Genomic DNA, 27,614 nt, shown 5'->3' on the forward strand with positions numbered 1-27,614 from the left:
GCAGTTTGCAAGCCGCTGAGCTTCTGGCTCACATGGCACTCATCCCCCATTCAGCTCCTTCAGACTAGCCAGCAGCAATTAGCAAACATCTGGTGGAACTGAGCATCTGCTGAGCTCGTTATAGGAGCTGCTCCTCAGAACGGCGCTGGTAAAAACGTTGTCAAAGGGATAATAGAGGAGCCATGTTGCGATGACTTCCTGAAGATGGAGTTTCTGAAAGAGACAGAGGCCCAATTTGAAGGCGTTAAATTAGGAAGTAGGGTTTCTTTTAAATCACATTTGATATGTAGAGCATTTTTATAACACCTGAAGTTAATATAGTTCCTATAAAAATGAGTCTAGATGGCTGGAACACACGTAATACTTTTAATTTAGTTTCTGACATGTAAGAAGCAAATAGTGATGAAATTTTCACGCCCAAGTTCTCAGGCCTTAATGAACCCGAGTTCCTGTCAGACGTAAACACGTTAATGAGGTCCATGGAGAGAAAAGCAGCTGGATAAAAACTTTGACTGGACTCGGACAGCTCACTTTGAGGCAAGAACGCCCGAACAGGCGCGTCATAATATCCGTTAACAGGAACTGCGTTTCTGTGAGGCGACGCCTTTTGGATTCCTGCCGTCGCTTTGTTGAACTTTTACAATGGATCAAACGAACAATGAACCGAACGTAACATATATTACTTTTGGCGGCCATGTTGAATTGCAGAAATATCGCTTCCTGTACTTTGTGATGACGTCCGGCGTGTACGTCCTCATACTCTGCAGCAACTCGACCATCCTGTGCCTCATCTGGATCCGGAAGAGCCTCCACCAGCCCATGTACGTCTTCATCGCGGCTCTGCTCCTCAACTCGCTCCTCCTCAGCACCAACGTCTACCCGAAGCTCCTCATCGACCTCTTATCCGACCTGCAGGTTACATCTTATTTGGCGTGCAGAATTCAGGCCCTGATTTATTACTCTTTGTGCGGTTCTGAGTTCCTCCTCTTGGCGGCCATGGCTTATGACCGCTACGTCTCCATCTGTAAACCACTGCGATATCACACCGTCATGAGGAAAAGGACAGTGACCGCCCTGCTGGTTCTGGCGTGGCTCCTGCCATCCTGTCAGCTCGTGCCGTCGCTTATTCTAGGCGACGGTCTCAAACTCTGCAAATACACGCTGAATGGGATTTTTTGCAACAACGCCGTCACCAAGCTTTCCTGCATGACCTCAGCAGGGCCCTACATTATATATGGCGTGTTCATTTTAGTTAATACCATATTCGTCCCCTTGGCGTTCATCCTTTTCACCTACTGTAAAATACTCGTCATATCCTACAGAAGGGGCCCGGACGTCAGGAGAAGGGCCGTGCAGACCTGTGCGCCGCACCTGCTGGTCCTCGCTAGTTTTTCGTGTTTGTGTTCGTACGACGTCATCGTAGCCCGACTGGAAGTCGACTTGCCCAAAGCGGCGCGCTCCGTCATGACTTTGCAGGTGGTTCTGTACCAGCCCCTGTTTAATCCAATAATCTACGGCCTGAAGATGAAGGAAATCCACAAACACCTGAAGAGGCTTTTCAGCCGCAGCAGAGTCTGCGCTTCTGTTGCGCTGATCGATAACTGATAGTTCAGTTCAGGCTACGATATAAATAAATATCGTAGATGTCTTAAAATAGACGACAGACCCAGATCCGGTCTCACTAGTGTAATGACCAAGTTATTTATTGTTGAACTGATTCTTATATTTTGTTAGTGTAATAAGGTTTGTAAGAGTCAACATTAAACTAGGTCTTGTCATATTCTTTTACTGTAAATCATTAATATATCTTATATATTTTTTTGTATTCTTATAGTAAGAATTAATTCTATTGGACTGGGTCATGATATTCATTTAAATTCGTATTGCATTTTGTTCCACTATGCTACACAGTTAAGACAATGTGACATTTCATAGCTTAGTTTTCATAAGTTCCTTTCTTACGTGAAAACATCTTCTAATGGGGACGTTTATTGTTTGCCTGTGTTTTGAAAAGTTTCCTCTTTTTTTCTTAAAGACTTGAGGAAAAAAGAATCTCTGCGCGTCTTTGCTCATTCGTGACGACCGCCGGTTTAAAGTTGCTTTTGAGCCACAACAAGGGGAACATTGACCAACATATTTGATGCGTGTTGATGATTTGTGAAGACGGCTTGTTGCTGGTTTCTCGATCAGTGACTGCATGTTGTTTTTTATGACTTTTTATTTTATTTTTGTGTTTTTATGCTGCCTTGCTGCTGAAATGTGCTATACGAATAAAAATGATTGATTTTTGGATTGATTGATTGATTGATTGATTAACTTGCATGTACTGTGACCTCTGGTTAAACTAATATACTTCCTGTTGGCAGATGTTATTAACTGGAGTCACACATTCATATTTATTCATAGATTATTGGTAAGTTCAAGAAATCTTTGTAAAATGGACAGACCTTAAATTATACTACAAGCTGCAATGATGCGGTAAAATCAGTGTTACTAACGTCGGCGTTCAGTGGTCATAATGTTATGCCTGAACATTCCAGTTGCCACAGTTAATGTACTGTATAGTGTGCTTTTTTCAGAAACACATAGATCTTCCCAATTAATCAATAAAAACATGCTACTTGCAAGAATATTTGTTAGTTTTCACCAGAAGGATTTATGTCAAACGTCAACATTTTAAAGCCGTTTATGATGAAGTTATCATTTTCACATATAAGCATAAGTAAACGAAGGTGATGCAGAACGTTATGTCCTATATCTTGTCCCATATCAAAGAAATTGAGAACAGATTGTCAAAAAAGAATCACTAAAATTTCATAATAAGCTGATCATTTACAATTCATAAGGTAAAATGAATCAAACTGCATCTGATTCATTTCAGTGCAGACACATAAATATTACAAAGTGGATTCTATGTGAAAAGGAAAATGTGGAAATCATTGCAAATCTCTAGAGCTGCGCTGCGGTCCCCAATCTTTGTATTACCGCGGACCAGTCAAGACTTGGGAGGAGGACTTTATTCAGCTGAGTTTAACGCTGTACAAAAGCTGCTGGAAAAGACAAGTGTTTGGTTGTTGACTTACAATCCAGAAACCACGTTCTGCATTCTTGTTGGTTGTGCAGGAGGCTCTACTTCTGCTTTTCAAAGCTGTGCAGCTGTATAATTGCGCATCAGTTTGCGGCCATTTTCCAATGCGAGTGTAAACGTGATGGGGACGTAGCTAGCGGCAACTTAGTTGCATTTAAAGTAACAAGAAGTCTTAAAACGGCTCGTTCTAAAAGCTCAAAATAGGCCGAACTGATTAAACTAAAATGACCCGAAGAAGCAGCACAGGAGCTTTTTAACGATAAAAACTCCCCCCAAAATTTAAGATAAAACAATATAAGACCATTTTGGGAAAATAAGCACCATTTTTAATTTGAGCTGAGGTGAAAACCTGCTGAGAGGCAGGAGAGGAATCTGCCATGAAGAGGAAAACACGGTGGAAAGTCAGGTAAGCTAACTAGGCTATTATGGGTTTCACCTTCCTGTCAGAAGCAGTCTGTTAGATTCTTTACCAACAACATAGTGTTTTTATGTATTTTTTTTTATAAACAACTACCAAAGTAGTTTGAAAGTGAACTGAGCCAAGTGCTAATTCTTCACCTTTCATGCTCGGCTCTGGAGAACTCGAACAACTAAGTTTGTTTGTTTTCACTACATGAACTATTAGAACTAAAACCAGAACCGGCTGCGAGCTGAAAAATAGAGCAGAAAATGTCCAAACAGCAAAGAAGCAGGCAAAGAACCCAGAGGCATACGGACCGCTCCGGCCTATTGTCGCTGACGTCACATAGAGCCGCCATCTTAGAGCGGCCCGCTCCACTCGGTGCTGTGTTAGTGAAGTATCAGCGCATTTAATTCATCATAAATCGCTAAATACTTAACAGATTTTCACGCCTTTTTGCTGGAAACCTTAACTAAACAGCTATCATAGCTATTAAGTTTTTTAAACAATAAAAAAACACACCGACTCCAAACAACTTTTAAAAACTATTCGTCGCTCCGTTCCATACTCCCGTCCTCACTTCCGACGTCTGTCATGGCACCTCGAATGATTAAGTGACACAGTTGCAAAGGGTCAATTTTTTGGGTCATGTGGAACTGATCTGAGCGTTTCCATAGAAACGAGCAGAATCGAGACATTGCCTCAGAACTACTGTGACCTCATTGTAGCTATGACCTCATCGGTGATGTGGTCAAACGATCAAAGAACTTCTGAGGTTATGAGGGCTTGTATTTCAAATCATCAGTTCATATTCAGCCAGATCTTCAAACTTCAACACTGTTTCTACCAAAGCTTTTCATTATGAACAGGATTTTAGTTGGCGTGTTTTTTCCCCTGGGTTTTGGACTTGGATATTTGGTTAGCACCGGAATGCAGAAGGTTTTTGACAAAATCTTTCCTGGTAGCGATTCGGACGAAAGTGTCTCTAAGGACGAGAGCACTGAGTCTGTATACGATGATTTCGATTCATTCCTTTTTGAACCTTCCTCCACTGCGGAGGTTCCTTGCGAGTCTTCCTCGCCACAGAAGCAAGCTTCCCCGGCTGGGGAAGCTTGCTTCTCCCAATATGATGATCTTGATGCCATCCTTTTTGAAACTTCCCCGGCTGGGGAAGTTTTAGAGGAGCCTTCCTCACCAGAGATCCAAGCTTCCCCGGCTGGGGAAGCTTGGATCTCTGAGCACGATGATTTCTGTGCTTTTCCTTCTGGTCCTTCACCGGCTGGTAAGGACCCAGAAGTTGAATCCGAAGGCTCAACTTTTGCTCGGACGAAGATGGCAGAAGAAGACTGGACCTATAAAGAGAGCGCTGTCCAGACTATTGAGATAGGGAACGATTTCTCCAATCTTCCCTCAGAGAAAGAGACAGTTGAGTCTGCAAATTCAAATGCTGTTTTGTCGAACGCAGCAATATATTGGTGCCACGCGGCAGTTGATACCTGGATCCACGAAGCCATCCAGGAAACTGTCCGAGGGAAGGATTCCTCCAATCTTCCCTCGGAAAAAGAAACAATTGAGCCTGAGAATTCAAGTGCTGGTTTGACAAACGCAGCAGTAGAAGATTGGTGCCAGGCGGCAGTTGGTTCCTGGATCCAAGAAGCTGTCCAGGAAACTGTCCGAGGGAAGGATTCCTCCAATCTTCCCTCGGAGAAAGAGACAGTTGAGTCTAAGAACTCAAGTTTGGCTTTGACCAAGGCAGCACAAGCCGATGGGACACAGGCCCCCACTGATAGCTGGATCCAGGTACCGACTGCTGCCCAGACCACTGACATAGAGAAGGATTCCTCCTATCTTCCCTCAGGGGAGACAGTTGAGTCTGGAAAGTCAAGTTTAACTTTGACAAGTGAACAACTAGAAGAAGAGAGCACTTTCCAGACCATAATGGTACAACTTCTGTTACTGTTGTTTTTTGTTTTGAGTTTCTTGTGCTTTTTATTTTTATTACGGTTTTGCTTTTACTTTAGTGTTTTTTTCTGGGGTTTATTGTTTCTGTACACCGTTTATAAACTTGCTTCTTTTTTCAGTTCGGTTTCAGAAATATTTTATTGAGAATAACTACAATTGGTATTTGTTAAAATTGTTACCCCGCTATAAAAATCCCAGTTTTAGAACATCCTATGTGTTGATGAACTGGACTAAATTGTTCAAAATGGGTAAAACAGCAGTAAGTGTGAACCAAAAGATGAACTGCAGTGTAAAGATTGGAAGGTTATTGAAAGGCAGAACCCTGTGAAAATAAAAACTTCTGAACAAATGGATAGTAAATTATGGGTTAATATGAGTAAATCATTTATATAGAATTGGGAACTGGAACATTAGATGAGTATGTGAATTATTTCCCTCCATGCTGAGAAGGTAGTAAACATTAAAAAAAAAGCTTCAGCAGGAATATTTTATAAAAAGGAGGTTTTAGAGGGAGAAGAGGAAATCTAAGATCAAATAATTCAGGGTGTTGTGGAAAAGAAGGACATTTGGCCAGAAACTGTCCTGAGAAACAAAACGCCTGAGTATAATTAGAATCAGCTCTGAGTGAACCAGAGTCTGATAATGAGACATCGCATCCCAAATTAGATGAAGTGAATGAAATGGAAATAGATCAAACAAGGGAAGTTTTGCTAAATTTACATGATTTGCTATCAATGGTTAACATTAAGCCTGAAATAACTATTGGTTATTGGGAAAAAGATCTTTTTGTGTGACACTGGTGCATGAGGAGCTACTTGTAGAGAATCAACACTAAACTGTAATAAGACACGATTAAAAGCAACTACAGAAAGAAGAGAGTGTTGCAAATAAAAATAAGCAGGAGGAAGCAACAAGTGTGTTTATTTAGACTAGAGAACAATGAAGCACCAGGGAGGAGTTGCAACTCCTGCTCACAGCAGCTTGCAGCAGCTCAGCAGGGGAGAACAGGCAGAAGCTGCAGCGGTGCTGCAACTCCGACCCCCACCAGGTCCAACTGACCACCATATGAAGCCCCCTGGCAAAACACTAGTGCATGATAACAAAGTTACAACTTTAGAAGTAAAGCAACAGAAGACTCCCAAATTTTAAAATGAGATGAAACTAAAACATATCTCATGATACAAGAGCCAAATGCTAATGAAGCAGCAGAAGAATTAGGAGTTTCTCTTGAAATCCTTATCAGCTCTTTTTCCTGCCCCTGCAAGAGGTGAGAGGAGGTTCATGAAGGGGGGAGTGGGTTTGTTTTGTGCTCCATCTGACAATAGAGATAACTCAGGCTAGTGGAGTAACCTTAAACATAAACTGTGAAATCTAAAATCACAAAGGATCCAATGAACCTTTTTCCTAAGGAACATAGAAATAGGCTTTTTAACCCTTTGGGTTTTGCTTGGAAACAGGTTATAGGAAGTTGTAGAGAAGTTATTATCATCGCATAACGCAGGATTTTGATGTAGTTTTAGTTTCCTAAATTCAGGAAACAATTTCCTCCATAGAGTGGGTTGTTTAAGTAACAAATGATTGATGAGTAATGAAATAATATGGAAAGTTTTAATTGATATCAATTAATTGATATCTATTAAAATATATATTTAAATTTAAATATATATTTAAATTTATATTTAAATATAAATTTATAAATCATTACATTTATAAATGTATATTTAAATGAGAGGATTTGAGATTTTGGTTTAATTTCAGGATGGTCATTTTTAACTAAGCAAGAAGAGATAACTGTGGCCATCTAGTGGTGTTTTACCTTGATAAATTTGACCATATTTACAGGTAAAACAGTAACAAAACGCCCCTTTGCTAATAGATCTTCTATAAGCAAAACAACTGCCAGCTAACCCAGCAGTTTGTTAGTGTGTAGCTCACACAATAGGTACCAATGAGGTCTCTACTGGAAATAGGTTTACTGATCAAATAACAAAAAGCAGCAGCAGAAATAACAGTGTTAAATATAGAGGAACAAACTATTATGCACAAAAAGATACCTAGAGATATGCAATAGTGAAGCCCTGAAGTAGAAAAATGATTGTGGATAAATAAAAGGGCAGCTTTGAATACTGGTAGAATGTTTCAGGTAAAATAATAAACCTGTTTCATCGAAATCTCTATTTATAGCAGTAGAAATTGTGATACATTAGCATGTAATGCATCATCAGGGGGGATAATACGTTACGGTTTGACCTTTTATATTACTTAATTAGATTACTGAAACTTATATTACTTAAAACAAAGAGAAAATTTGAAGAACATGTCTGATCTGTGCTAAACATAACCCACAGGGAAACAGGGAAACTTAAGACCAAGAAGAAGAAGAAAGTTTCCAGAACCTAAAAATCCTTTTCAAATGATTCATATGGATTTCATAGAACTAAATCAAAGTGAAGGGAAAAATATTGTCTGGTTATAATAGATGCCTGCTCTAAATGGATAGAGTTGTTCTCCACTAAAAGATGCTCTGGTGGCTAAAGTATTTTGCAAAGAGATAATTCCCAGATATGGAAAACCTGAATGAATTTATAGTGATAATGGGATGCATTTGTTAACCAACTTGTAAAAAACAACAACATAGGATGGATTTAAAACATCATTGTGCCGACCACCCTCAGAGTGCTGCATTAGTGGAGAGAAACATGAGGTTCACCGCATAATTATCCTCACCGCCACCGCAGGTGAGGAGGGGAACTGTTCTTTCAAGGGGTTTGGTTTCTTTGACAGTGTGCGGTGTGAAAGAGAACTGTGCCTGTTGAAAATGGAACAAATGTCACAAATTTTAGTCCCAATCGAACCGAGTTTACTAAACATCGAGCTTCCCTTCAAGAAAAATTGAAAAATCAAACCTCTGACCATTTACTGTTCATTCCCATCAGAAAACTCCCTTGAAGTGCTTAAATAGTCATTTTTAAAACCCAATTAGACAGTAGATATTAGTGGTTACTAAGTGAAGACTGATTTGCATTTGAAGAGTTGATATTTTTCTTCACAGTCCTTTTAATAGAACTGTGCTCAAACATGCAGCAACAGGTTATTTGAGGAAATTCAAAGGAAATACGTGACGATGCATATGGACATAGATGTATGCTTTTAATTTTAGTGGAGAAAATCATTGAGTGCTTAAAGATAATCAAGAGCAACATTCATAAAGGAGGCCAGAGTGAGTTCATTAGAACTGGTGCATGAAGTAGCTCAAATTTGCTTCGTTTAATTCGTACTGAATCTCTCAAAAGTCTCAAAGGCCTTCTTTGAGTTGTGACAGGTGTCTCTTGACCCGGAGAGCCGGTCGTTTGAGAATAAACGGCATGCAGTCACCTCTGTGGCGTGTTGTTCGGTTAAATGTTACCCTGAATAAAAACGTTGGCCTACATTACGATGCTCTTCACCTCGTATTTAGCCGTTTTAAGCTTCGTTTACGACGACAAATATAAGCCAAAGCTGTGCGCTGACTCAAAGTGAAGGCGACCGGGAGTTTTCCTGAAGAATTTTTAATTTTGCTAGGTGTGATGTTTACAGCTTCATCATTAAATCCAGCCTAATAAAGAGCTGCTGCCCACATTTCTGTTTTACAGCCCTTTAAAATACAGAGTTAATTTGGTTTTTTTGTTGGCAGTGACATTAAAACATGAACACGGGGTTTTTTAAAGGCCTCCATTTCATTGTTCGTTCAAATGCCCCGCGGTCAAGAATTAAACACACGGCGGAGGATGAAGTTTCTGATGTGGCGCCTGAATCCTTGTTGAAGGTCAGCCGTTGGGCTTTGCAGGAACATTTCTGTTCAGCACCTCCAGCAGGCCTCACTGTCATAAATCCACAGTCTCCCTCCCCAGGACAGGGTGGGAACTACCAGGAACGTCAGGACGGGAACGTCGACGGCTTCCCAAACTGCTGCCACATCCCAGACCGTCTGTTGGCTCGGGACCTGAACGCCTCCCTTTAGGCTTGTGAAGCGGAACCAGCCTAAATCAAACGTGTCCTCTGTGCGTGGTGATCACGGACGCAGCGCGGCTTTAAACGTGACATGAATCTATGAAAAACCTGACCGCACATTACTGCGTTTTATAGCGGCTGCAGTGTGCACACGGATGGCTCGCTCAGCCACACAGGATTTAGTTGTTACAAATGAAGCTGTGTGAGAAAACTTCAGACTCTGTTTATTTGGGGAATAAAGCATGTCACTGCTTACCACTGAGTTACATCCTGTCGGGGTTTCACGACATATAAAAGTAATCCACCTGGTCCGGGTCGGAATTAAAGCGGGGAGGAAATTTGTATCGAAACACCAAAAATGTTCTTTATAAATTTAAGCGATGGTCAGAACAGCGCGCTCCCTCTTCCTCCTTTTCTTCTTCTTCTCCCCCAGTTGGCCTGTGGCATCGGCGAAGAACATCACGTCCTCTTTGCTCTCGATCTCCCGTTGGAGGAACTGGAGGGCGGCGCTGTTAAAGCCCAGCACATCCTGAAGCAACAGAATTAGAAAATCAAACATGTTGCAGAAAGAAAGAAAACGATTGGTTTTGGTGCCGATCAAAACCAATCGACTTGCTCTCTATGCAGACGATATGTTGAATTATATTGTAGTTGTAAAATCATAATCTGCCTTCAACTTCAAGGTTATGAGATATAAGGTTCTTTTTTGGAGTTAGAAAAGCTGAAAACTTTAAATTCAGACTTCAATGACTGATTTTAAATTCTGGAAACTGGTCATCACCCATTAGAAAGCAAACTCCTTCTGGAAGGCCTGTTAAAGTTTTACCTTTTTAGACATAAAGAGGTAAAACTCTAAAGACATAAAACTCTTTTATGTCTTTGAAAGACATAAAAGACAAAGCGTAATGTCTTTGTGCCGTTAAAGGCACGTCGTTCAATCTAAATTATTCACAATTAAGTGCTAAAATAGTCTCTGTAATGTCTGTTGCTGCACTTGATGTAAAAGACTAAGATGTATGATAAATACAAGTAAAAGATTGGGCTGTGATCACTTTTCATGTCTTACAATTTTAACAAAATATCTTAAAGTTTAAAAAAAAGGTAATTTCATGAAACCAAAGGAAAACAGGGAGGGAAAAAAAACCAAACCGTGTAGCTTTAAAGCCACAGGATGCGTCTCTACGCAGATGATGACGTACTCTGATTTGGCAGACTTTGGAGAGTGTATTGGTCTTCAGCTCGTCGATGACGGACACCAACATCTGGTTACTGGTGATCTGACCAAAATGGATCCTGAAAGCAAACAATCAACTGTAGCTGCAATTGCAATTAAAACGAAAATTCAGAAATATTCATATGAAAAATGTGGAATATAGCAATATTGGGGCAATATGTGGATTTGATTGAAATATAAAAAGATTTTGTCTCTGTAGAAGTGTTTTCTATGTTTTTTTTAAAGTGCATTTCAAAGAATCACATTTGAAAAGGTTGACGGAAACGGCAAAAATTCAAAATAACTTCCTCAATTTCAAAAAAAAAAAGTTAAATTAAGAAAAAGTAAAGTTAAAAGACCATGTCTTAGGAACATACATTTTTTTTTGTATTACTCTGTTCTGTTGCTTTGTTAGTATATTGTCCTTGGATGCCTAAAAATAAATAAATTATTAAAGAAAGACTTAACGACCTTCAGAAAGCCTGTTGAGCTGTAATGAAGGTTACTATCTGCTTAAAGTGATTAGAAAAATGTCTAAAAAGCTGGAGGCAAACATGTCTACAAGTTACTGCATCTGCTGGGTAGATAAAGTTAGTAATTACAACAAAACAAGAAGATTACTCAAAATTAGACTACATGTGAAATCAGCAAGGTAGTGAAATGTCAAACTAAATTGACACATTTGTTGTTTTCTCGGTCAAACGGCTCGGTCTCACTTGAGAAGGAAGAACAGGCAGCGGCAGACGAGCTCCACCTCCAGGCCCTGCTGGATGTAGGTGTTGAAAAGCTTCAGCAGCTCAGGGACGTAAGGAAACGGCAGCACCAGCAGAGAAACCTCCAGCTCACTGGTGATCACCACAGAGGAAAAAATTATAGCAATAGTGTAAATAAACGAGAGGAATGGTTCTGTTCATTTATTTTTATTTTGTTTTACCTGGATCGGACTTTTCTTATGACATCTAAAACGTAGCAGGACGGCTGCAAGAGAGGAAAGAGAGGAAAGAGTGAGATATCAAGGTTACTATCTGCATAAATTCATTGTTCTTCCTTTTGCATTTAGAAATTTACTTACAGTAACGTTTCCAAAGGCAACGAGGATAGGGTTGGCTTCAGGAGGAGGCAACTGAAAAACGGGCCAGTCAGATGTTTTTAGTATCGGTCACAACTCGGCTCAGCTGTTCTGGAACAGGATATGTGAGCATCTGACACAAAAAGGAGGAAACAAGTTCTTACCTCTTTCCCAGCCTTCTCGCAGAAATACTTGTGCTCCTCCGATTTCCTGGTTTCTTCTCGGTAAAGCTCCAGAGCCTCCATGATTCGCTCCGCCTGCAGGCAAGTGGTCCCCGGTTACCGTCCCCGTTTAGCTTTAGAGATGCTAACGGAGCAGAAGGCGACTTACAGCTTTCACCGTCTCGATGCTCTTCTTCCCAGCTGGTGCCGCCTCGCCCTCCGTCTCTCCTGGTACCTGCAGACGGAGCGGCGTTAATCCACGGCTCGCTGCCCTCAGACAGCAACAAACGGCCTTTCTTTATGAAAAGGCCGTTTGAAAAGGCTGACTTGAGAGGAAATCGGTACTACAGCCCTGATTAGCATTCGGTAGAGAGCAAGATTACACTGAACATCAGGAAAAGAGAAACTGTTTTAGTTAAGGTTAATATTAAATTAACTATACCCGGATTTTTGTTTGAGCTAAAACTAGAGATGCAAGTTATTGACTGAGTTAATCTAATGTTGATTTATCTTATCGATTGACAAACAATTTATTGATAAGAAAAAAACCTGAGTTTTCTGTTTTTTCAAGAGGGCCGGCCGTCTTTTCATAACATACAGGGCTAAATTTTTCATAAAAAGCTGATGCTGCTCTGTCATGCAGCAGTTTGGCTGAATCAGAGCTACTAAGTTGATAACTTAAGGAGCTTGTTGAGTGTTTATATTTCAAAACAAAACCGCATAAAGTGCATTTTGCTTCCATACTGGACTCTGTTTGGACCATTTGTCTTTCCCGTTCTGGTATGGCCCCGCCATCTTTATTTCTTATCAACTGGCTCCACTGAAGGATGACCATTGGCGCCCTCTTCTGGATGGCAGCTAAACTACAGCACTAATAACATGTCTAAGTTGTTAGTTAATGAATTGGAACTAGTTTTAGTCTAATAAATCATTAATTGTCAATTAATTGTAAGTCGATGAATAGCAATATAATGTTATTTTAGCTAGGGGGAGATGGAAAAAAAAACAATCAAGTTTCGAAACTTAAAAACGGTGGCGCTCACCACAGGTGCGTTTCCTTTGGCCATGCTCTCTTCAAATTCAGCTTCTCTCTCCTGTAAACGCAAACAGAGTAAATACAGACGCAGAGACGCTGAATGCCGGGCAGGCCCCATCGACGCTCCCAGCTCACCGTCTCCCGCTCCTCCTCCAGGATGATGGGCTCCCTGGTCCGCTCCCACAGACGCAGGGACTTGTCGTGAGACGACGACACCAGGTGATCTCCGTTGGGGCTGATGGCCAGACACCAGACCTCCCGATGGTGACCCTGAAACCCAAACGGAGCAGGTCAGAGTCGGGGCCGTTAAGCGGAGCCGCCGCTTCGGAGGACAGAGTCACCTCCAGGGTCTGGATGTGCTCAAACTTGTCAGCGTCCCACTGCTTGATCTTCTTGTCCTTCCCGGCAGTGAAGAACAAATGAGTCTTGGGGACGAACTGGAGAAACATGACACTGGGGAGAGCAGAGAGGCCATGGAGATGAGCAAATCTTTGAAATCTGCAACGCTTCGATTAAAGGCGGGGTAAAAAACGAGACGATCGAGAAGGAAGAGCGCTGCCGTTCCAGCAAACTTGTGCTTGGTTTCCTACTGCGTGTGTCGGTCCGTACCTGTCGTCATGAGCGAACAAAGATCTGTGACAGTCGCCGAAATCCAAACCCCAGATCTTTACGTTCCTGTCTGCAGAGCCGGTGGCGATCAGAGCGCTGTCCTAGTTAAAGAAAGCAGAATCAAGGGTCCGGCAACGAAAGCAGGACCAGGTCAAACTGGAGTTGACGTTAGTAATGTTCTTGCGCTAAAAGCCCTTTGATGATTGGCTAAAAGTTTGCCAGAATTTTTACCATCTGGAGTGATTTGGGATTTTAAGTTTTATTTCCTTTGGATTTTTATTCTGTCAGATCTTTAACTCAACATCTAGTTGTTGTTGTTTTCTTTACTTGCTGTGTGTATGGCGCCACCCTCTGACCGAGGTTAAGCCTGTGGCAAAAAGCATTCAACCAATTAACTGAATAAATTAAAATGAGCTCGATCATTTCCACCCAGATTATTAATATTTTTGAAGGGTAATTTGGTTTACAGAGACTTCATAATCCATTTTATTTATGGTTCTGGTTGTGTGTGTGTTCTCCATTTCCGTTTTATTTCTTGTTTTTCTTTGTGTTTTATTTTGGATATTTAATATTTGTCGTCGTTTCAGCGGTAAGTGTTCATCACAAAATTCAAGTTTATTGGTCTTTGAGGAGGCGCACTTGTTTTATCGATTATTGCCATTATTGATATATTACCTGAAAATGGTCTCATAACAATATTATCGTTTAGCGCATTAATTACTGGGATAATTTATCACCCAACAAAGTTTGTTATCATGACAGACCTACTGTAACTGAGGTGTTTATTGACAATAGAGAGTTTTACTAAGCTGCATTAGCGTTGATGTTTATCAAGAAACATTACTTACTACTTCTCTACTGCAGGTTGGATATAATCACCATATCCATAAAAATAAAAATAAAAATAAAAAACGCAACAAAAACAGATTGCTTTCACATTCACAGAGCTTCTGCAGCCTCACTCACTCACATGTGTGATGTCCAAACAAAGGACAGGCAGCTTGTGTCCATACAGAGACAAGAAGAACTGAAACCGAAACAAGGACAACAGGCGGTTTGGTTGGTAAACACAATTTCCTCGTATGTGGCGTATCAAACGCTCGTTGATCTGATCTCTTATGAATAAGAGAGGCCTACCTTCAGGGTGTCTGTGTAGAAGACCTTGACGGTGCAGTCCAACAAAGAGACGGCCAGCAGTCTGTGATCAGGAGAAAACTTCACACACAGAACGTCTTCCTCCAGCTGCAGCGTGCGAGTGTGTGTCACCGTCAGCCGCCTGGCAAAGAATTACAGAATAATCGCCGTGTTTAAAAGTCGCATCAGCCGAAAAACTGCAACTGGTGCAAAAGCCTATTAATAAGATCACAAAACATCTTCTCTAGTTAACTTTAATTCAGCTACTTATTTATTCTTTGTTCTGACATGTTTTTTCTTCTCTCTTTCCCACTTTCTCGGTGGGAAGGAGACCCTGGAATAAACAAGGAATATCAGAAAAAAATGACAAATTAAATTAATCCAATATTAAAAGTCAAAAAACTATCCTAACCCACATACAGTATGCTTAGTGGGTTAGGATGTGTTCTGTGTTTGTCTTAAATGTATCCATTTTCATTTGTACAGCTTTATTTTATTGTTGTTTGTTCTTGTATCTAATTGGTTATTTTGTAGGTCAATACCTCAGTTTGCTGGTCTGTAATGTTTGGATTTTATGCACCAATTTATAAAAGAAAGAACCTAATCTGCTGATTCCAAGTTTGGCCGAACCCAATTTTTTTTTTTTTTTACCAAAAAAATAAATAAAAAAGAATTAAAAAATCGGCAATAATGGAGTAACTATTGGAAACCGAGGCATGTGCAGAAGTGACCTGGTGAAGTGCATCCTTAAAACAAAAATAAAAATGAAATAAAAACGAAACATAATAGTACCAAGTCCCTTAAATTGTTTTATGCAAAGTGTATGTTGTTATTCAACATGGAACTCACTTCTGGTCCGTTCCTTTGTCTTTGACGAGCTCAAACTCCCAGAACTTTACCGTCTTATCAGCACTTCCGGAGATAATTCCCCTCTGCAAGACACACAAAAAAACCCAAATTACAGTAATTTACTATCAAGTAATCTGGACTCATACGGTGGCGCCCGAAGCAGAGTTCCCGCGGCGGTCCGGTTTACCTGATCCGGTGCCAGGCACAGTGACCACACAGCTCCACTGTGGGCGTCCACAGTTTCCAGAAGGCTTCCTGAGGCCAGCTCAAAGATCTGCAGCTTCCCATTCTGACGTGAGAGGAACAGAATCGCAGAGTTGAAGGAAAGGGCCAAACTTTGGGGAGGCGTTGACGCTGGCCACGACCCACATGGAGTTCAAATACCTTCGTTCCCAGGATTATCTGTCTGTCTCCTGGCACAAAGAGCGAGCAGAGCGCGTATTCACACGCCATGGTGCGAATCACCTGCAGGGTTGACCTGTGACAAGAACCTCCAGTTTAGGGCAGAAACGATTAATCGGACTAATCGTGATTAATCGATTAGTGAAATAATCGTCAACTAATTTAGTAATCGATTAATCACTAGAGTATACAGACTCAGAAAAAGTCCATTTGCTTGAAAGAAACTCCTCTTTTAATGTATTTCTAATATAAAAAAAAGGTAGGGATGCAAGATATATCGTCAATGACGTCGGTATCAGCTGATATTAGTCATTTTTTAACATATTCAATAAATCAAACTGGGCCGATATGAACAACTGAGATTTTGTTCATCTTGTTGAAGTCTGATACTGGTCTTTTTATTTCAAAGGTTTTGAAACACTAGAGAAATATTTGTAATATATACATATAATATAATATTGGTAAATATCGTTATCAGCTGTAATAACAATATTAATATTAGATATCAATATCTGCCCAAGTTTTCATATCAGTGCATCAAAAAAAAAAAAAGATAAGGTGCTAAATGAACAATCTGAATAACGTGCCGTTTCTTATCCGATTAATCAACTATTCTGACGATTAATTGATTTAACTTTTTTCTTTAAATTGATTATTCTGACATTTTATAACATTTTTAAAAGTTGGCAAGTAGTTGGCAATAATAGATTACTACAATTAGTCGTTAATCAGAGTCCTCCTCCAGTTAGAAGACTGATCCATAGAAATGAGAACTAGTTCCCAGGTTCTGCTTTACAGTCGGAACAGTCACCTGTTCCAGACTTTGACCGTGTCTCCGGAGGCCGACAGGACGGCCAGGTTGTCAGAGCTGAAGGCCAGCGTGCGGACGTCGGTGCGGTGACCGCCCAGCGTGAGCCGGGCCGTCTTATTGGCCGCCGGGTTCTTGTCGGAGGTCTTCAGGCTATAGGTCTCGACGGTGTTGTTCTGAAGCAGCAGCGCCACCTTCAGCTCTCCGCCTGCACACGACAGGACGTCCACCCACCTGAGGAGAAAACACGGAAGTAACCGTAGCAATAAACGTGTAAATCCAGTCTAAACGCTGTGATCGACATCATTTCCTCTCTTTGTGTCTCACCTGATCTTTGCAGAAGCCTTGATGTTCGTCAGTCTAATAATCTCGTCCTTCAGCGTTCTCTCCACCACTGGCTCTGCTGTCTGATCGCCTGCATCTTCCTGCGTTCTGCAGCAGGGGGCAGCAGCACACCGACAATCAGCATCTGATCTCAGATATCACATCCAAACCACCAAACTCACAGAAACTGACAGCAGCTTTTAAGCAAATAAAAAGATGAAAGATCAGTGAAAGTAGAACAAAGTACACAACTTTAATAATAAATCCTTTAACTACTTGTACATAAGTGTTATTTTGGTTAAACTGTATAACAGAAGGTAAGATAATGCAGTAAAGAGGCCACAAGACAAAGTATCTAGTTTTCCCACAATAAAATACCAAGCTCTGTATCTAAATCATCCTGTCTTTTTAATACTTCAGACAGGTCAGCCCAGGACTGTCCGTCACATCAATGGGTTTGTCTATGCAGAAATGTGTGGATTATCTGCTATGAAGTTGTACAGGTGTTCCTCAGGGATCCATCCTCACATCCCTGTTGTTTACCCCTCCAGATTCCACCTGTGTGTTTTAATTGTAGCATTCACATTTGTACCTTGTTACTGTAATTTATACACACTGTTGATGCTCACAGAAAAATTATTTGGGTTAGCCTGCATTTATTGTAAAAGCTGCACAAGTCTGGAACTCCTTTTGGACGGACACTTATTTATTTAAATCTATCCATTATTTTGTTTTATTATTATTGTTATTATTATATTCAGTGTTTCCCCCAGTGTATTTAAATCTATCCATTATCTATACCTGCTTGTCCGTGAAGAGACAAAGCGGGAGGAGAGCTGCAACCTAAACTATACCTTAGACGTAATGTTAAAGTCTAAAATTAATCCATCAGCATCATCTGAGTTCCAGTCTTCTGACGTTAAACTTCCACATATTTACATGTCAGCCGTTCAAAGGAACGAGTCACAGCAGCATGTCTGATTGGAGCTCACTTGGCTGCTTTCTTCTTGGCTTTCTTCAGCTTCTTGTTCATTTTTCTCTGCACTTCCTCCTCAGACAGCACCGTGAACACTTCCAGTACCGCATCGTTTCCCTGGTCCAGAAGGGAGAGACACGTTGGTCATCGTCAACACAGGAAATGTAAACCGTAAACACACCAAAGGGCCGTTTGCCTAAACATTTTACAGCTTACACTCTCAGACTTCTCCAAACTCAACTTTCCAGAGCTACCTCTCCGTTACATTCTAATAAATAAATAAAACAGTATAGAGTAATGGTATAGACAGCAGGCAAAAGGACGAGTGAGGAAGGATATGAGGAGATGGAGAGAAGAAAGGGAGGATGGAAGGCAACAAAAAAATATTTAAAAGAGGAAGGACACAAGGAAGGAACAGAGGACAAAATAAAAGGAAGGATAGCGGTAAGGAAAGACAGATGGGCTCAATGAAGGGGAGTAACAAACAAAAGACAGATAAAGTAGAAAGGAATGAGAGACACGATCAAAAGAAGCGACAAATGAAAGAAGGGATGTAGGGGAAAAGTCTGCATGGAAACAGAAATCTTTTTCCAAGCCTTTTTTCACACTTTTCCAGACGGGGATGTTATTGAAATCAAATAACATCATGTAAAATCACATAAAAGACATCGTTAAGAACGTCTTTTATAAAGACATCATTAAGAATAGGGTAACAGCATCACAGCTTCCTCTGATATTTCCCACCAAAGCATTTTATTAAAATCAGAGAACAGAAGATCAAATAGTTAAAAAGAAGAAAAGAAGAACATAATGAGTCCATTAGGATCAAAGCAAACAGCTTACAGACACTTTAAAGACGGAAGGAGCATCCAGAGAATCCTTTACTCACATGGCAGGCGATGACTCTGGCCTTGGAGTCTGCTGTCAGCGAAACGACCCGATCTCTGGCTTCTCTCAGGACGGAGCCGGCCTTCTTACAGCTCAGGATGCGCTGAAGAGGAAACCGGAGCAAGACGGCACAATTACAGGCACACAAACAACGACGACTTCCTGTGTTTAAACCACGGGAACATCTAGGTATCTGACATGTAATACCGTCAGATGGACACGCTTCCACATATTTAACTAGGAATCCAGTATTTTTCACTTCCAATATGGATCTGATACAGAATAACAGAGCTGAAGTGATTTAAAACATCATTTCCATCCATCCATCCATCCATCCATCTTCTTCCGCTTATCCGAGGTCGGGTCGCGGGGGTAGCAGCTTCAGAAGGGAGGCCCAGACTTCCCTCTCCCCAGCCACTTCTTCTAGCTCCTCCGGGGGAATCCCGAGGCGTTCCCAGGCCAGCCGAGAGACATAGTCCCTCCAGCGTGTCCTGGGTCTTCCCCGGGGCCTCCTCCCGGTGGGACGTGCCCGGAACACCTCACCAGGGAGGCGTCTAGGAGGCATCCTGACCAGATGCCCGAGCCACCTCAACTGGCTCCTCTCGATGTGAAGGAGCAGCGGCTCTACTCTGAGTCCCTCCCGGATGACTGAGCTTCTCACCCTATCTCTAAGGGAGAGCCCAGCCACCCTACGGAGAAAACCCATTTCGGCCGCTTGTATCCGCGATCTCGTTCTTTCGGTCATGACCCAAAGCTCATGACCATAGATGAGGGTGGGAACGTAGATCGACCGGTAAATCGAGAGCTTCGCTTTTTGGCTCAGCTCTCTCTTCACCACGACGGACCGGTACAGCGCCCGCTTGACAGCAGACGCTGCGCCAATCCGCCTGTCGATCTCCCGCTCCCTTCTTCCCCCATTCGTGAACAAGATCCCGAGATACTTAAACTCCTCCACTTGGGGCAGGACACCCCCCCTGACCCGGAGAAGGCACTCTACCCTTTTCCGGCTCAAGACCATGGCCTCGGATTTGGAGGCACTGATCCTCATCCCGGCCGCGTCACACTCGGCTGCGAACCGCTCCAGCGAGAGCTGCAGATCACGATCTGATGAAGCCAAAAGGACCACATCGTCTGCAAAAAGCAGAGATGAGATCCTAAGGCCACCAAATCGGATCCCCTCAACACCTTGGCTGCGCCTAGAAATTCTGTCCATGAAAGTGATGAACAGAATCGGTGACAAAGGGCAGCCCTGGCGGAGTCCAACTCTCACCGGAAACGAGCCCGACTTACTGCCGGCAATGCGGACCAGACTCTGACACCGGTCATACAGGGACCTGACAGCCCGTATCAAAGGGCCCGGTACCCCATACTCCCGGAGAACCCCCCACAGGGCTCCCCGAGGGACACGGTCGAACGCCTTCTCCAGGTCCACAAAACACATGTAGACTGGTTGGGCGAACTCCCATGCACCCTCCAGGACCCTGCCGAGGGTGTAGAGCTGGTCCAGCGTTCCACGACCAGGACGAAAACCACACTGCTCTTCCTGAATCCGAGGTTCGACTATCCGACGGACCCTCCTCTCCAGGACCCCTGAATAGACCTTGCCAGGGAGGCTTAAGAGTGTGACCCCTCTATAATTGGAGCACACCCTCCGGTCCCCCTTTTTGAACAGGGGGACCACCACCCCAGTCTGCCAATCCAGGGGAACTGCCCCCGATGTCCATGCGACATTGCAGAGTCGCGTCAACCAACACAACCCTACAACATCCAGAGCCTTAAGAAACTCCGGGCGGATCTCATCCACCCCCGGGGCCCTGCCACCGAGGAGCTTTTTAACCACCTCGGCGACCTCGTCCCCAGAGATTGGAGAGCCTAACCCAGAGTCCCCAGGCTCCGCTTCCTCAGTGGAAGGCATGTTGGTGGGATTGAGGAGGTCTTCGAAGTACTCTGCCCACCGGCCCACAACGTCCCGAGTAGAGGTCAGCAGCACACCATCCCCACTATAAACAGTGTTGGTGCTGCACCGCTTCCCCCCCCTGAGACGCCGGATGGTGGACCAGAATCGCCTCGAAGCCGTACGGAAGTCTTTCTCCATGGCCTCTCCAAACTCCTCCCACGCCCGGTAAAACATCATTTCTTTCTTTCTTATTTTTTTTTACACAGACATAAATGGACTGAATTACAAATTAACGTGGTAACTTTGCATCAGTACAGCATGCTTACATAGCTTCACAAACCGGGTCAAACATGTAAAAACAAATCTTTCATTTTGTTCAAGCAGAGAAATTATAACAATGCAATGCAAAATAAATAATAAGGAAACGGACAAAAACAATAGGTTGACATGTAAAAAAATAAACCGAATAAATAATAATAATAAAACATGACATCGCTCAGAGCACAAAACGTAGAATTAGAATGAGTAGATCTGCCCTTATGGATCGGGCACATTGTGACCAATACCGACATATGGACCGATACAGATATTAATATTGGATCGGTGCATGTTTTTTTTTTCACATTAAGAACAAACTAGAGTGTAAATATGTGAATATTTTCTTCCTTTTGTCGCGTTCCAAACACAAACTTCAATGTATTTGACAAGGATTTCCTGGGACAAATCGACTCAAAACGACCTCCGTACCTCTTCCACGCTCTCCGCCTCCTCCTCTTCTTCTTTACCATCATCATCCTCATCATCTTCCAGCAGAGTTTTCCCCTTCTTCACTCTGGGCTCACCCTCAGCCTTTCCCTAAGCGGGACATAAAGAGACGGAATGAGCGGATGAGGATCGAGGCTAATGGGCTGTTAAACGGTGCTCTGTTGGTTTTGGTTCTGTTTCGCTTATGCGCCGATGCGGGCAAGCTGGCGGGCGAAAGTAAATATGGCCTAAAACGTGGCATCTTCAGAGAAAAGACGGGTCCAAAACGCGTCACAGCTGCAGAGGCTCTGAGAAAAGATCCAGAGTGCTGTTTTTCCTTCTCATCAGTCAAACATTCAGCGTTCGTATCTATTTCTAGGGGATAAAACCTCACCTCCTCCAGGCGGCGGATGTCCCAGGCACGGAGCTCGCTGTCGGCCGACCCCGTCAGCAGCCTGTTGTCCCGGTCCAACAGAACCATTCCCCACACCTGAGAGGAAGTCCACACCGTTACACTCACTCAGTGTTCAGGGATAACACAGCAGAGCCTCACCAACTAGATCCAGCTGGGATTGGTTAACGGTAATTATTTATTGATGCCTTCATTCAGATGCTTACATGAATTTCTTGAGTATTTTGGCTGCATTGCCTTTGAACTTCTCCCAGCAGTTTGACCCATTTGTGTCCAAGCATTCAGTTCAGCTCTGATGTCTTATGATGCTGCTACAATATCTCCAAATGACGTTCTTTCCCCATGATGCCGTCTGCTTTCTGCAGCAACCACAACGAAGCTGCCACCCTCCATACTTCACACTTAGGATGAAGCAGACTTGCTAGTTTCTTTCCTCCACTGAAATGGTTGTTAAGGCTAAATTTAAGGTCTGTGCTTTGTGTGCGCATTTCCAAAACACAATTCAGTTTTTCAGCTGGTTTTGTAGTAATGGCTTCTTCCCCTCAGAGCGGCTTTCCAGCCCATGTCTGTACACCAACGATTTCACTGTGGATAATCTCTCACCAGCTTCAACTAATATCTTCTCAATGTATTTTAGGGTCAGTTTGCACATTTCATACCACGGCATGACGGCGTGACATTCACACGTTATTCATGCTTAAATTATAATTCAAGACGTGAACACTGGAATTTTCACGCATCTGGAAATTGTTGCCAAAGACGATCCAGATTTCTCTTCCTGATATCTGGGCTGCTTTTTCCTTCGTATTTCCCTGATGTCACACAATGGAAGCGTTTAAGGTGCTGCCGCCATTTAAGTTGAATATTGTGAATTAATCTACCAGAAGCTACCCTGGCTTTGGCAAATTGTTTAAAGTTCAGTATAAGTAAACTTCCGACTACGAAGAAAGTAACGGAAAAACCTCTCGGGGGGGAAAAATTTACCGCCGACTAATTTCTGTTAACGCAATCTTTTCTTGTCTCTCTTGTAAAATGCAAGTTATATTAATTTTACCATAATGTGAAACGTTTAAGTTGAAATACTGGAGGCAGAAGAAGAAGCGCTCACCTCGCTGCGATGGCCCACCATGGTCTTAAAGCAGTGCTGCGTGTCCAGATCCCACCACTTCACAAAGCTGTCCTTGGAGCTGGACGGCAGCAAAGGTCACACGGAAACACAGTTTTACAAAGACGGTCGCACTTTTTCTAACATCATTACAACTCATTTCACTGGGAAGTGAAACCCTGACAGAAGTCAAATCCAGCGTCGGTGTTTGAAAAAAGCTCAGTTTGTATCAGACTCAAGCGGAAATTCTTTGTCCCAAAATATATACAGTATATCCACATGTTGTACGTTTACTTTTTAAATCACTTGACTCTGTTACACATTTCTTTGAATCAGCGCATTCTGTTTTTAATAACTGCACAGCAGGGGTGGGTACTTATCTTATTATTTATCATTATTGTGAAAAATTCCTTATAAGAGTTTTGATTTTATCGTTAGAAATCGATACATTTCAACCAACGATGCTTTAGAAACTACTTAAAACTATTGCAGGGGTTTCCCCCAGAAAACCTGCTAAGCCCAGAGGTAGGGACGCTGGGACAGTCGTCCAGCAGGCTACAGTGTTTTAGAGTTAAAACATTTTGAAAATTGACAGAAAATTTGAAAATATGACTAATTATTTGTAAATGTGTTATTGGAAGACATTAACAAAACCCAAACAGCAGCTAGAAGATCTTAAAAAAAGGCAAACATAAAACCCCCCAGAGATAAACAATGCTTAGCCTGGTGGGTCGCAAGTAAAGCCTGGTGGCCCGCCAGGCTTATAATACACTGGGGAAACCTTGGATTGAATACAGTTACCAAAAAAAGTCTGTAACGAAGCAAAGAGTACATTTCTCTATCATCACTTCTATCGTAATCATGATAAAATAAAACAGTTACCATATCACCCCTGAGGGAGAATAACATTTATTTCTTTTTTCTATTCTATTCTAAAGAATCCATTTCTTTTAATATGGATTAAAGTTTTGATAACTGTAATTCTAACTGGACAAAGTCAATAAGACTTTTATACGTTTACAGAACAAACTCCAACAGTTGTTTAAGCTGGGAAGACATTTTGTTCCACCTGCAGCAGCAGCAGCTAATGGCCGTTACCTTGACACCAGGAGGTTCTTATCTTTAAGGAACAAGGCCTGCGTGATGAAGTCCTTATGTCCCCTCAGCCGGTACAGTCCACACTCGTTGATGATGTCCCACACGATCACATCTGTATCCTGAAGAGGCAAACGGGAAGCAGAGAGAAAAGCTGCAACCAATCAGCGAGAACCAGAATTCGACCTTGAAGCGCAAGCGAGACGAAAGCGGTTGCTGTGACTTGAGAAAGTCTTCGCTCTTCTTGAATGTCTTCACATCCCGTCACGTTACAACCACAGACCTTACTGTGTTTCATTAGGACTTTATTGGACAGACCAACACAAAGTGCCTGGGAAGTGGAAGTATAACGATACAGCTCCAAACGTCGACTTCTGTGAACAGCAGTTTCAAATCTAGCAGAAGATTCTTGTATTATAATACTATTATTACCATTATATGACTTGAAAATGGTCTCAAAACAACAATATTATCACAAGAACTTTTGGAACAATTTATCGTCCAGCAACATTGGCTAACGTGACAGGCCTAGGACATATTTATACATATATATTTACAGTATATATCATACGCTTGACATTGATTTAGCATAAATTAAAGAAGAAACTTCATTCTGAAGGTGTGTCGGCTTTTATTTTTTGCCGTGACAGTGCAAAAAAAAAATAAATTACATGCAAACATCACTAGATCAAATAAAAACAAGTCATTGTAGGCACCTCCACCCACTCTTTGTGATGACCCGTCATGTTAAATTACCATGAAATTTGACAAAATGTGACAAAAAGTGTCAAGTGTGTGACTCCACTGCAGTTTTCTGGTGTTAATCGTGTCAACGTTACCTTGGAGCCGGTGACGAGTCGCGCGCCCAGAGCGTCGTAGTTCATCGCCGTGACACCGGACTTGTGTCCGTTGAAGGAAATGTTGCTCTCCCCGCTCAGCAGGTTGAAGATCCGCACCATGCCGTCCTCGTAACCCACGGCGACGTGAACGCCGTCCGGAGACGGGCAGAGGAAGCTCACCTCGTGCTTCTGGCCCTGCAGGATCAGGACCTGGACAAGAAAGACGGCAAATTCTGTCTGAGTCGGCTGCGGACAATTCGTCAAAGCCGAGCCACCGCCCAGAAGTCTCACCTTCTCTCCTTTTCGGACGTCCCAGATGAAGACGTGTTCGCACGCGGCCACGGCAACGTAGCGGCCCTTTTCCCCGCCACGAAGCGTGACGTAGGCGATGTTGGCCCGCTGGCTGCCGATGACGCCGAACACGGCGCTGGCGGCGTAGCGCAGGTACTGTTTGGTCAAACCCATGACCAGCAGCCGGAGACGGTGCTGGATCCTGCAGCACAGCAACACAGGAATCTTTATTTACTCACAGTCCAAAGACAACGACTCGGTGAGATCAGCATGGCTTCTACAGGTGGGTAACGTTAATGTTCTAACACATTAATAGGATTTGAACTAAAGCTAAGAAACACAAAAATAGAGCACTGTTCAATCCATTGTTTAAAAAAATGGAAAGCTATGGCAAACTGACAGAAAGATGGCCACCCTATTAAACTGACAGGACATTACAAAAACATGCCACACTATTCAGATAACTTTTTGGCCCAAAAAAAAAAAAAGGTCAAAATTATTTATTATTCATTTTATAAGAATTCAATACTCTGTGTTGGTTTAAAATCCCCAAAACACACAATGAAGTTTAGGTTGTACTGTGAAGCCTGTTGGTGGCAACATGATGCTGTGCTATGGGCAAGTTAGAAAACCTTCAAAGGGTCTGAATACTTATTGTAAGCAATTTTCTAAATTGCCTAGAGTCATTTCAAATGACTTTATTTTGCAGTTAAGGTATCACTAACTTGTTTTAGGAGCCCTATTGTGGCTTTTAATATAATAAACACACAACATAAACGTTCAAACTCCCAAATGCAAACCACACGCGTTTGCTTCACATGCTGAATCCTGTCCGTGGAAACTATTCCTCCACTGAGCGTTTCATGCTTTAGTTTCGGGCTACACAGTTCAGGCTTTTCCTGCTATCATATATTTATTTTTTATGTACATCCCTGTACATGATTTCAGTCGCCATGGCATGGGGGTGGGGGGAGGCTTGTTTTGTTTCATGGGACACAGTACGTGTGGAGTTTGACCTTTTCCTTGCTTTAAACAACCAAAGGCCCGTTAAACTCCGCTCGCGCAAATGTATGGAGTACTATAAATCGAGTGCACCCTTACGGAGCCGTCTGCGCTTCTACACGCACGTGGCCGTGTTCAGTTTAAATGAGCTTATTAGAAACAACAGAAACGTATAATTATGTATTTTAAAGCCTCAGACAACATTCATATCTCGCTACAGTACTTTTACGACGTGTCAGTCTGTGTTCTTACCTCTGAAATGCGGCGTAGAGCTGCTAACGTGTGTTTTTTTTTCCTCGACCCGCTGTTTCTGAGTCAGACCTAACGCATCTATCACAGATCGATTTCAAAACCTCTAAATGCTGATTTTTAGAACCACTTCTTTACTTATCTGGTACAGTAATTACACACAAATATCACAGTACACGAGGACTGATGATTCTAGACATACTTTGATGCAGAAGTTGCCGTATTCGTGTGTGCTTTTATGGTTGTCAATTATGCTCGATCTTTTGCTTTTGCCTGCGACACCAGGACACACTTTATGACGTCACCGTTGTGAGAAAATAAAGGAAATATATTTATCGCATGCTAGTTTCTGAGGACATATTTTATTCGTGAGTAGTTCTTGGCTTGGATTCGTAGCTATGCTGTGAAAAAAGTTGCATCGTTTTCCCCACAAGTTCCAGTACAACTACAACGGAAGTGCTTGTGTATACTGGTCAGCTGATTCACAACTGACTAACAAACGAGTCAAACACACGACAAATAAACACGATCTCTACCGGAAAGCGTATTGGTAATGTGAACAAAATAAAACACAGCGCTGATCAGCCATCAGTTTGTCACAAAATTCATGTCAATCCGCTCTCTGTCTGCAATTCCTTATTAATCTCTGCTGCCCTACATGTCTAATTCTCCCTGCTTTTCACACACATTTATTTTTTCTTGCTTAAACTGAACTATCTTCTCCCATTCCTTAATGCAATGTATGTTTCTTTCCTGAGGTACCAGGGGGGAAAAAAAAACAAAAAGAAAACTTTTGCTGCATACTGCATACTTCTTTCTTCATATTCGTCTGCTTGGAAATATCTCCAGATATGAAGAGTCATAATACAAGAACTATAAAGTCAATCCAAATGCTTTTAAAGGGACAAGTTCAAGAAATTCAGCTGACACACTGAAAAGCATGACTATAATGAAGCTGAATGCTAGATGGCTACCCAATTAAAGTAGCAAGCCACTACTAGCACCACTACTCAATTAATTCCTCAACATAATGATAAGAAGGAATAATATATGTGCAATGATGCCTGAAGT

The 27,614-nt window shown here is 42.2% G+C and overlaps 2 protein-coding genes across 2 annotated transcripts; one reads left to right on the plus strand and one right to left on the minus strand.

The window, feature by feature from the left end:
* The first annotated feature begins 311 nt into the window (after window positions 1-311).
* LOC116722611 (olfactory receptor 2A5-like) lies at window positions 312-2,033 on the plus strand. The gene has a single exon (XM_032566778.1). The coding sequence runs from the start codon at window positions 643-645 to the stop codon at window positions 1,603-1,605; it is 963 nt and encodes a 320-aa protein (XP_032422669.1). The 5' UTR covers window positions 312-642; the 3' UTR covers window positions 1,606-2,033.
* A 6,949-nt stretch (window positions 2,034-8,982) lies between these two features.
* On the minus strand, window positions 8,983-26,638 carry wdr3 (WD repeat domain 3). The gene is made up of 27 exons (XM_032568315.1): window positions 26,547-26,638; window positions 25,293-25,494; window positions 25,002-25,211; window positions 24,166-24,284; window positions 23,071-23,149; window positions 21,945-22,040; window positions 21,554-21,661; window positions 18,911-19,012; window positions 18,038-18,138; window positions 17,049-17,153; window positions 16,725-16,955; window positions 15,896-15,989; window positions 15,699-15,800; window positions 15,512-15,594; window positions 14,666-14,804; window positions 14,499-14,555; window positions 13,529-13,629; window positions 13,261-13,372; window positions 13,055-13,189; window positions 12,927-12,977; window positions 12,053-12,118; window positions 11,887-11,979; window positions 11,726-11,776; window positions 11,588-11,631; window positions 11,370-11,498; window positions 10,640-10,733; window positions 8,983-9,969 (listed from the first exon to the last, which is right to left on the minus strand). The coding sequence occupies exons 2-27, from the start codon at window positions 25,464-25,466 to the stop codon at window positions 9,814-9,816; spliced, it is 2,832 nt and encodes a 943-aa protein (XP_032424206.1). The 5' UTR covers window positions 25,467-25,494; window positions 26,547-26,638; the 3' UTR covers window positions 8,983-9,813.
* Between the last annotated feature and the right edge of the window lie 976 nt (window positions 26,639-27,614).

The sequence above is a fragment of the Xiphophorus hellerii genome, chromosome 7, assembly GCF_003331165.1.
Source record: "Xiphophorus hellerii strain 12219 chromosome 7, Xiphophorus_hellerii-4.1, whole genome shotgun sequence".
In the NCBI taxonomy this organism is placed as follows: domain Eukaryota; kingdom Metazoa; phylum Chordata; class Actinopteri; order Cyprinodontiformes; family Poeciliidae; genus Xiphophorus; species Xiphophorus hellerii.

Coding starts and splice junctions, on each gene's coding strand:
- LOC116722611 (XM_032566778.1), top strand. CDS start 643: ATGGATCAAACGAACAATGAACCGAACGTAACATATATTACTTTTGGC.
- wdr3 (XM_032568315.1), bottom strand. CDS start 25,466: ATGGGTTTGACCAAACAGTACCTGCGCTACGCCGCCAGCGCCGTGTTC. Junction 16,956..17,048: donor AAGGCTTCTGCAAAGATCAG/GTGAGACACAAA, acceptor TTTTCTCCTCAG/GTGGGTGGACGTCCTGTCGT. Junction 11,632..11,725: donor TTGCCTTTGGAAACGTTACT/GTAAGTAAATTT, acceptor CCTCTCTTGCAG/CCGTCCTGCTACGTTTTAGA.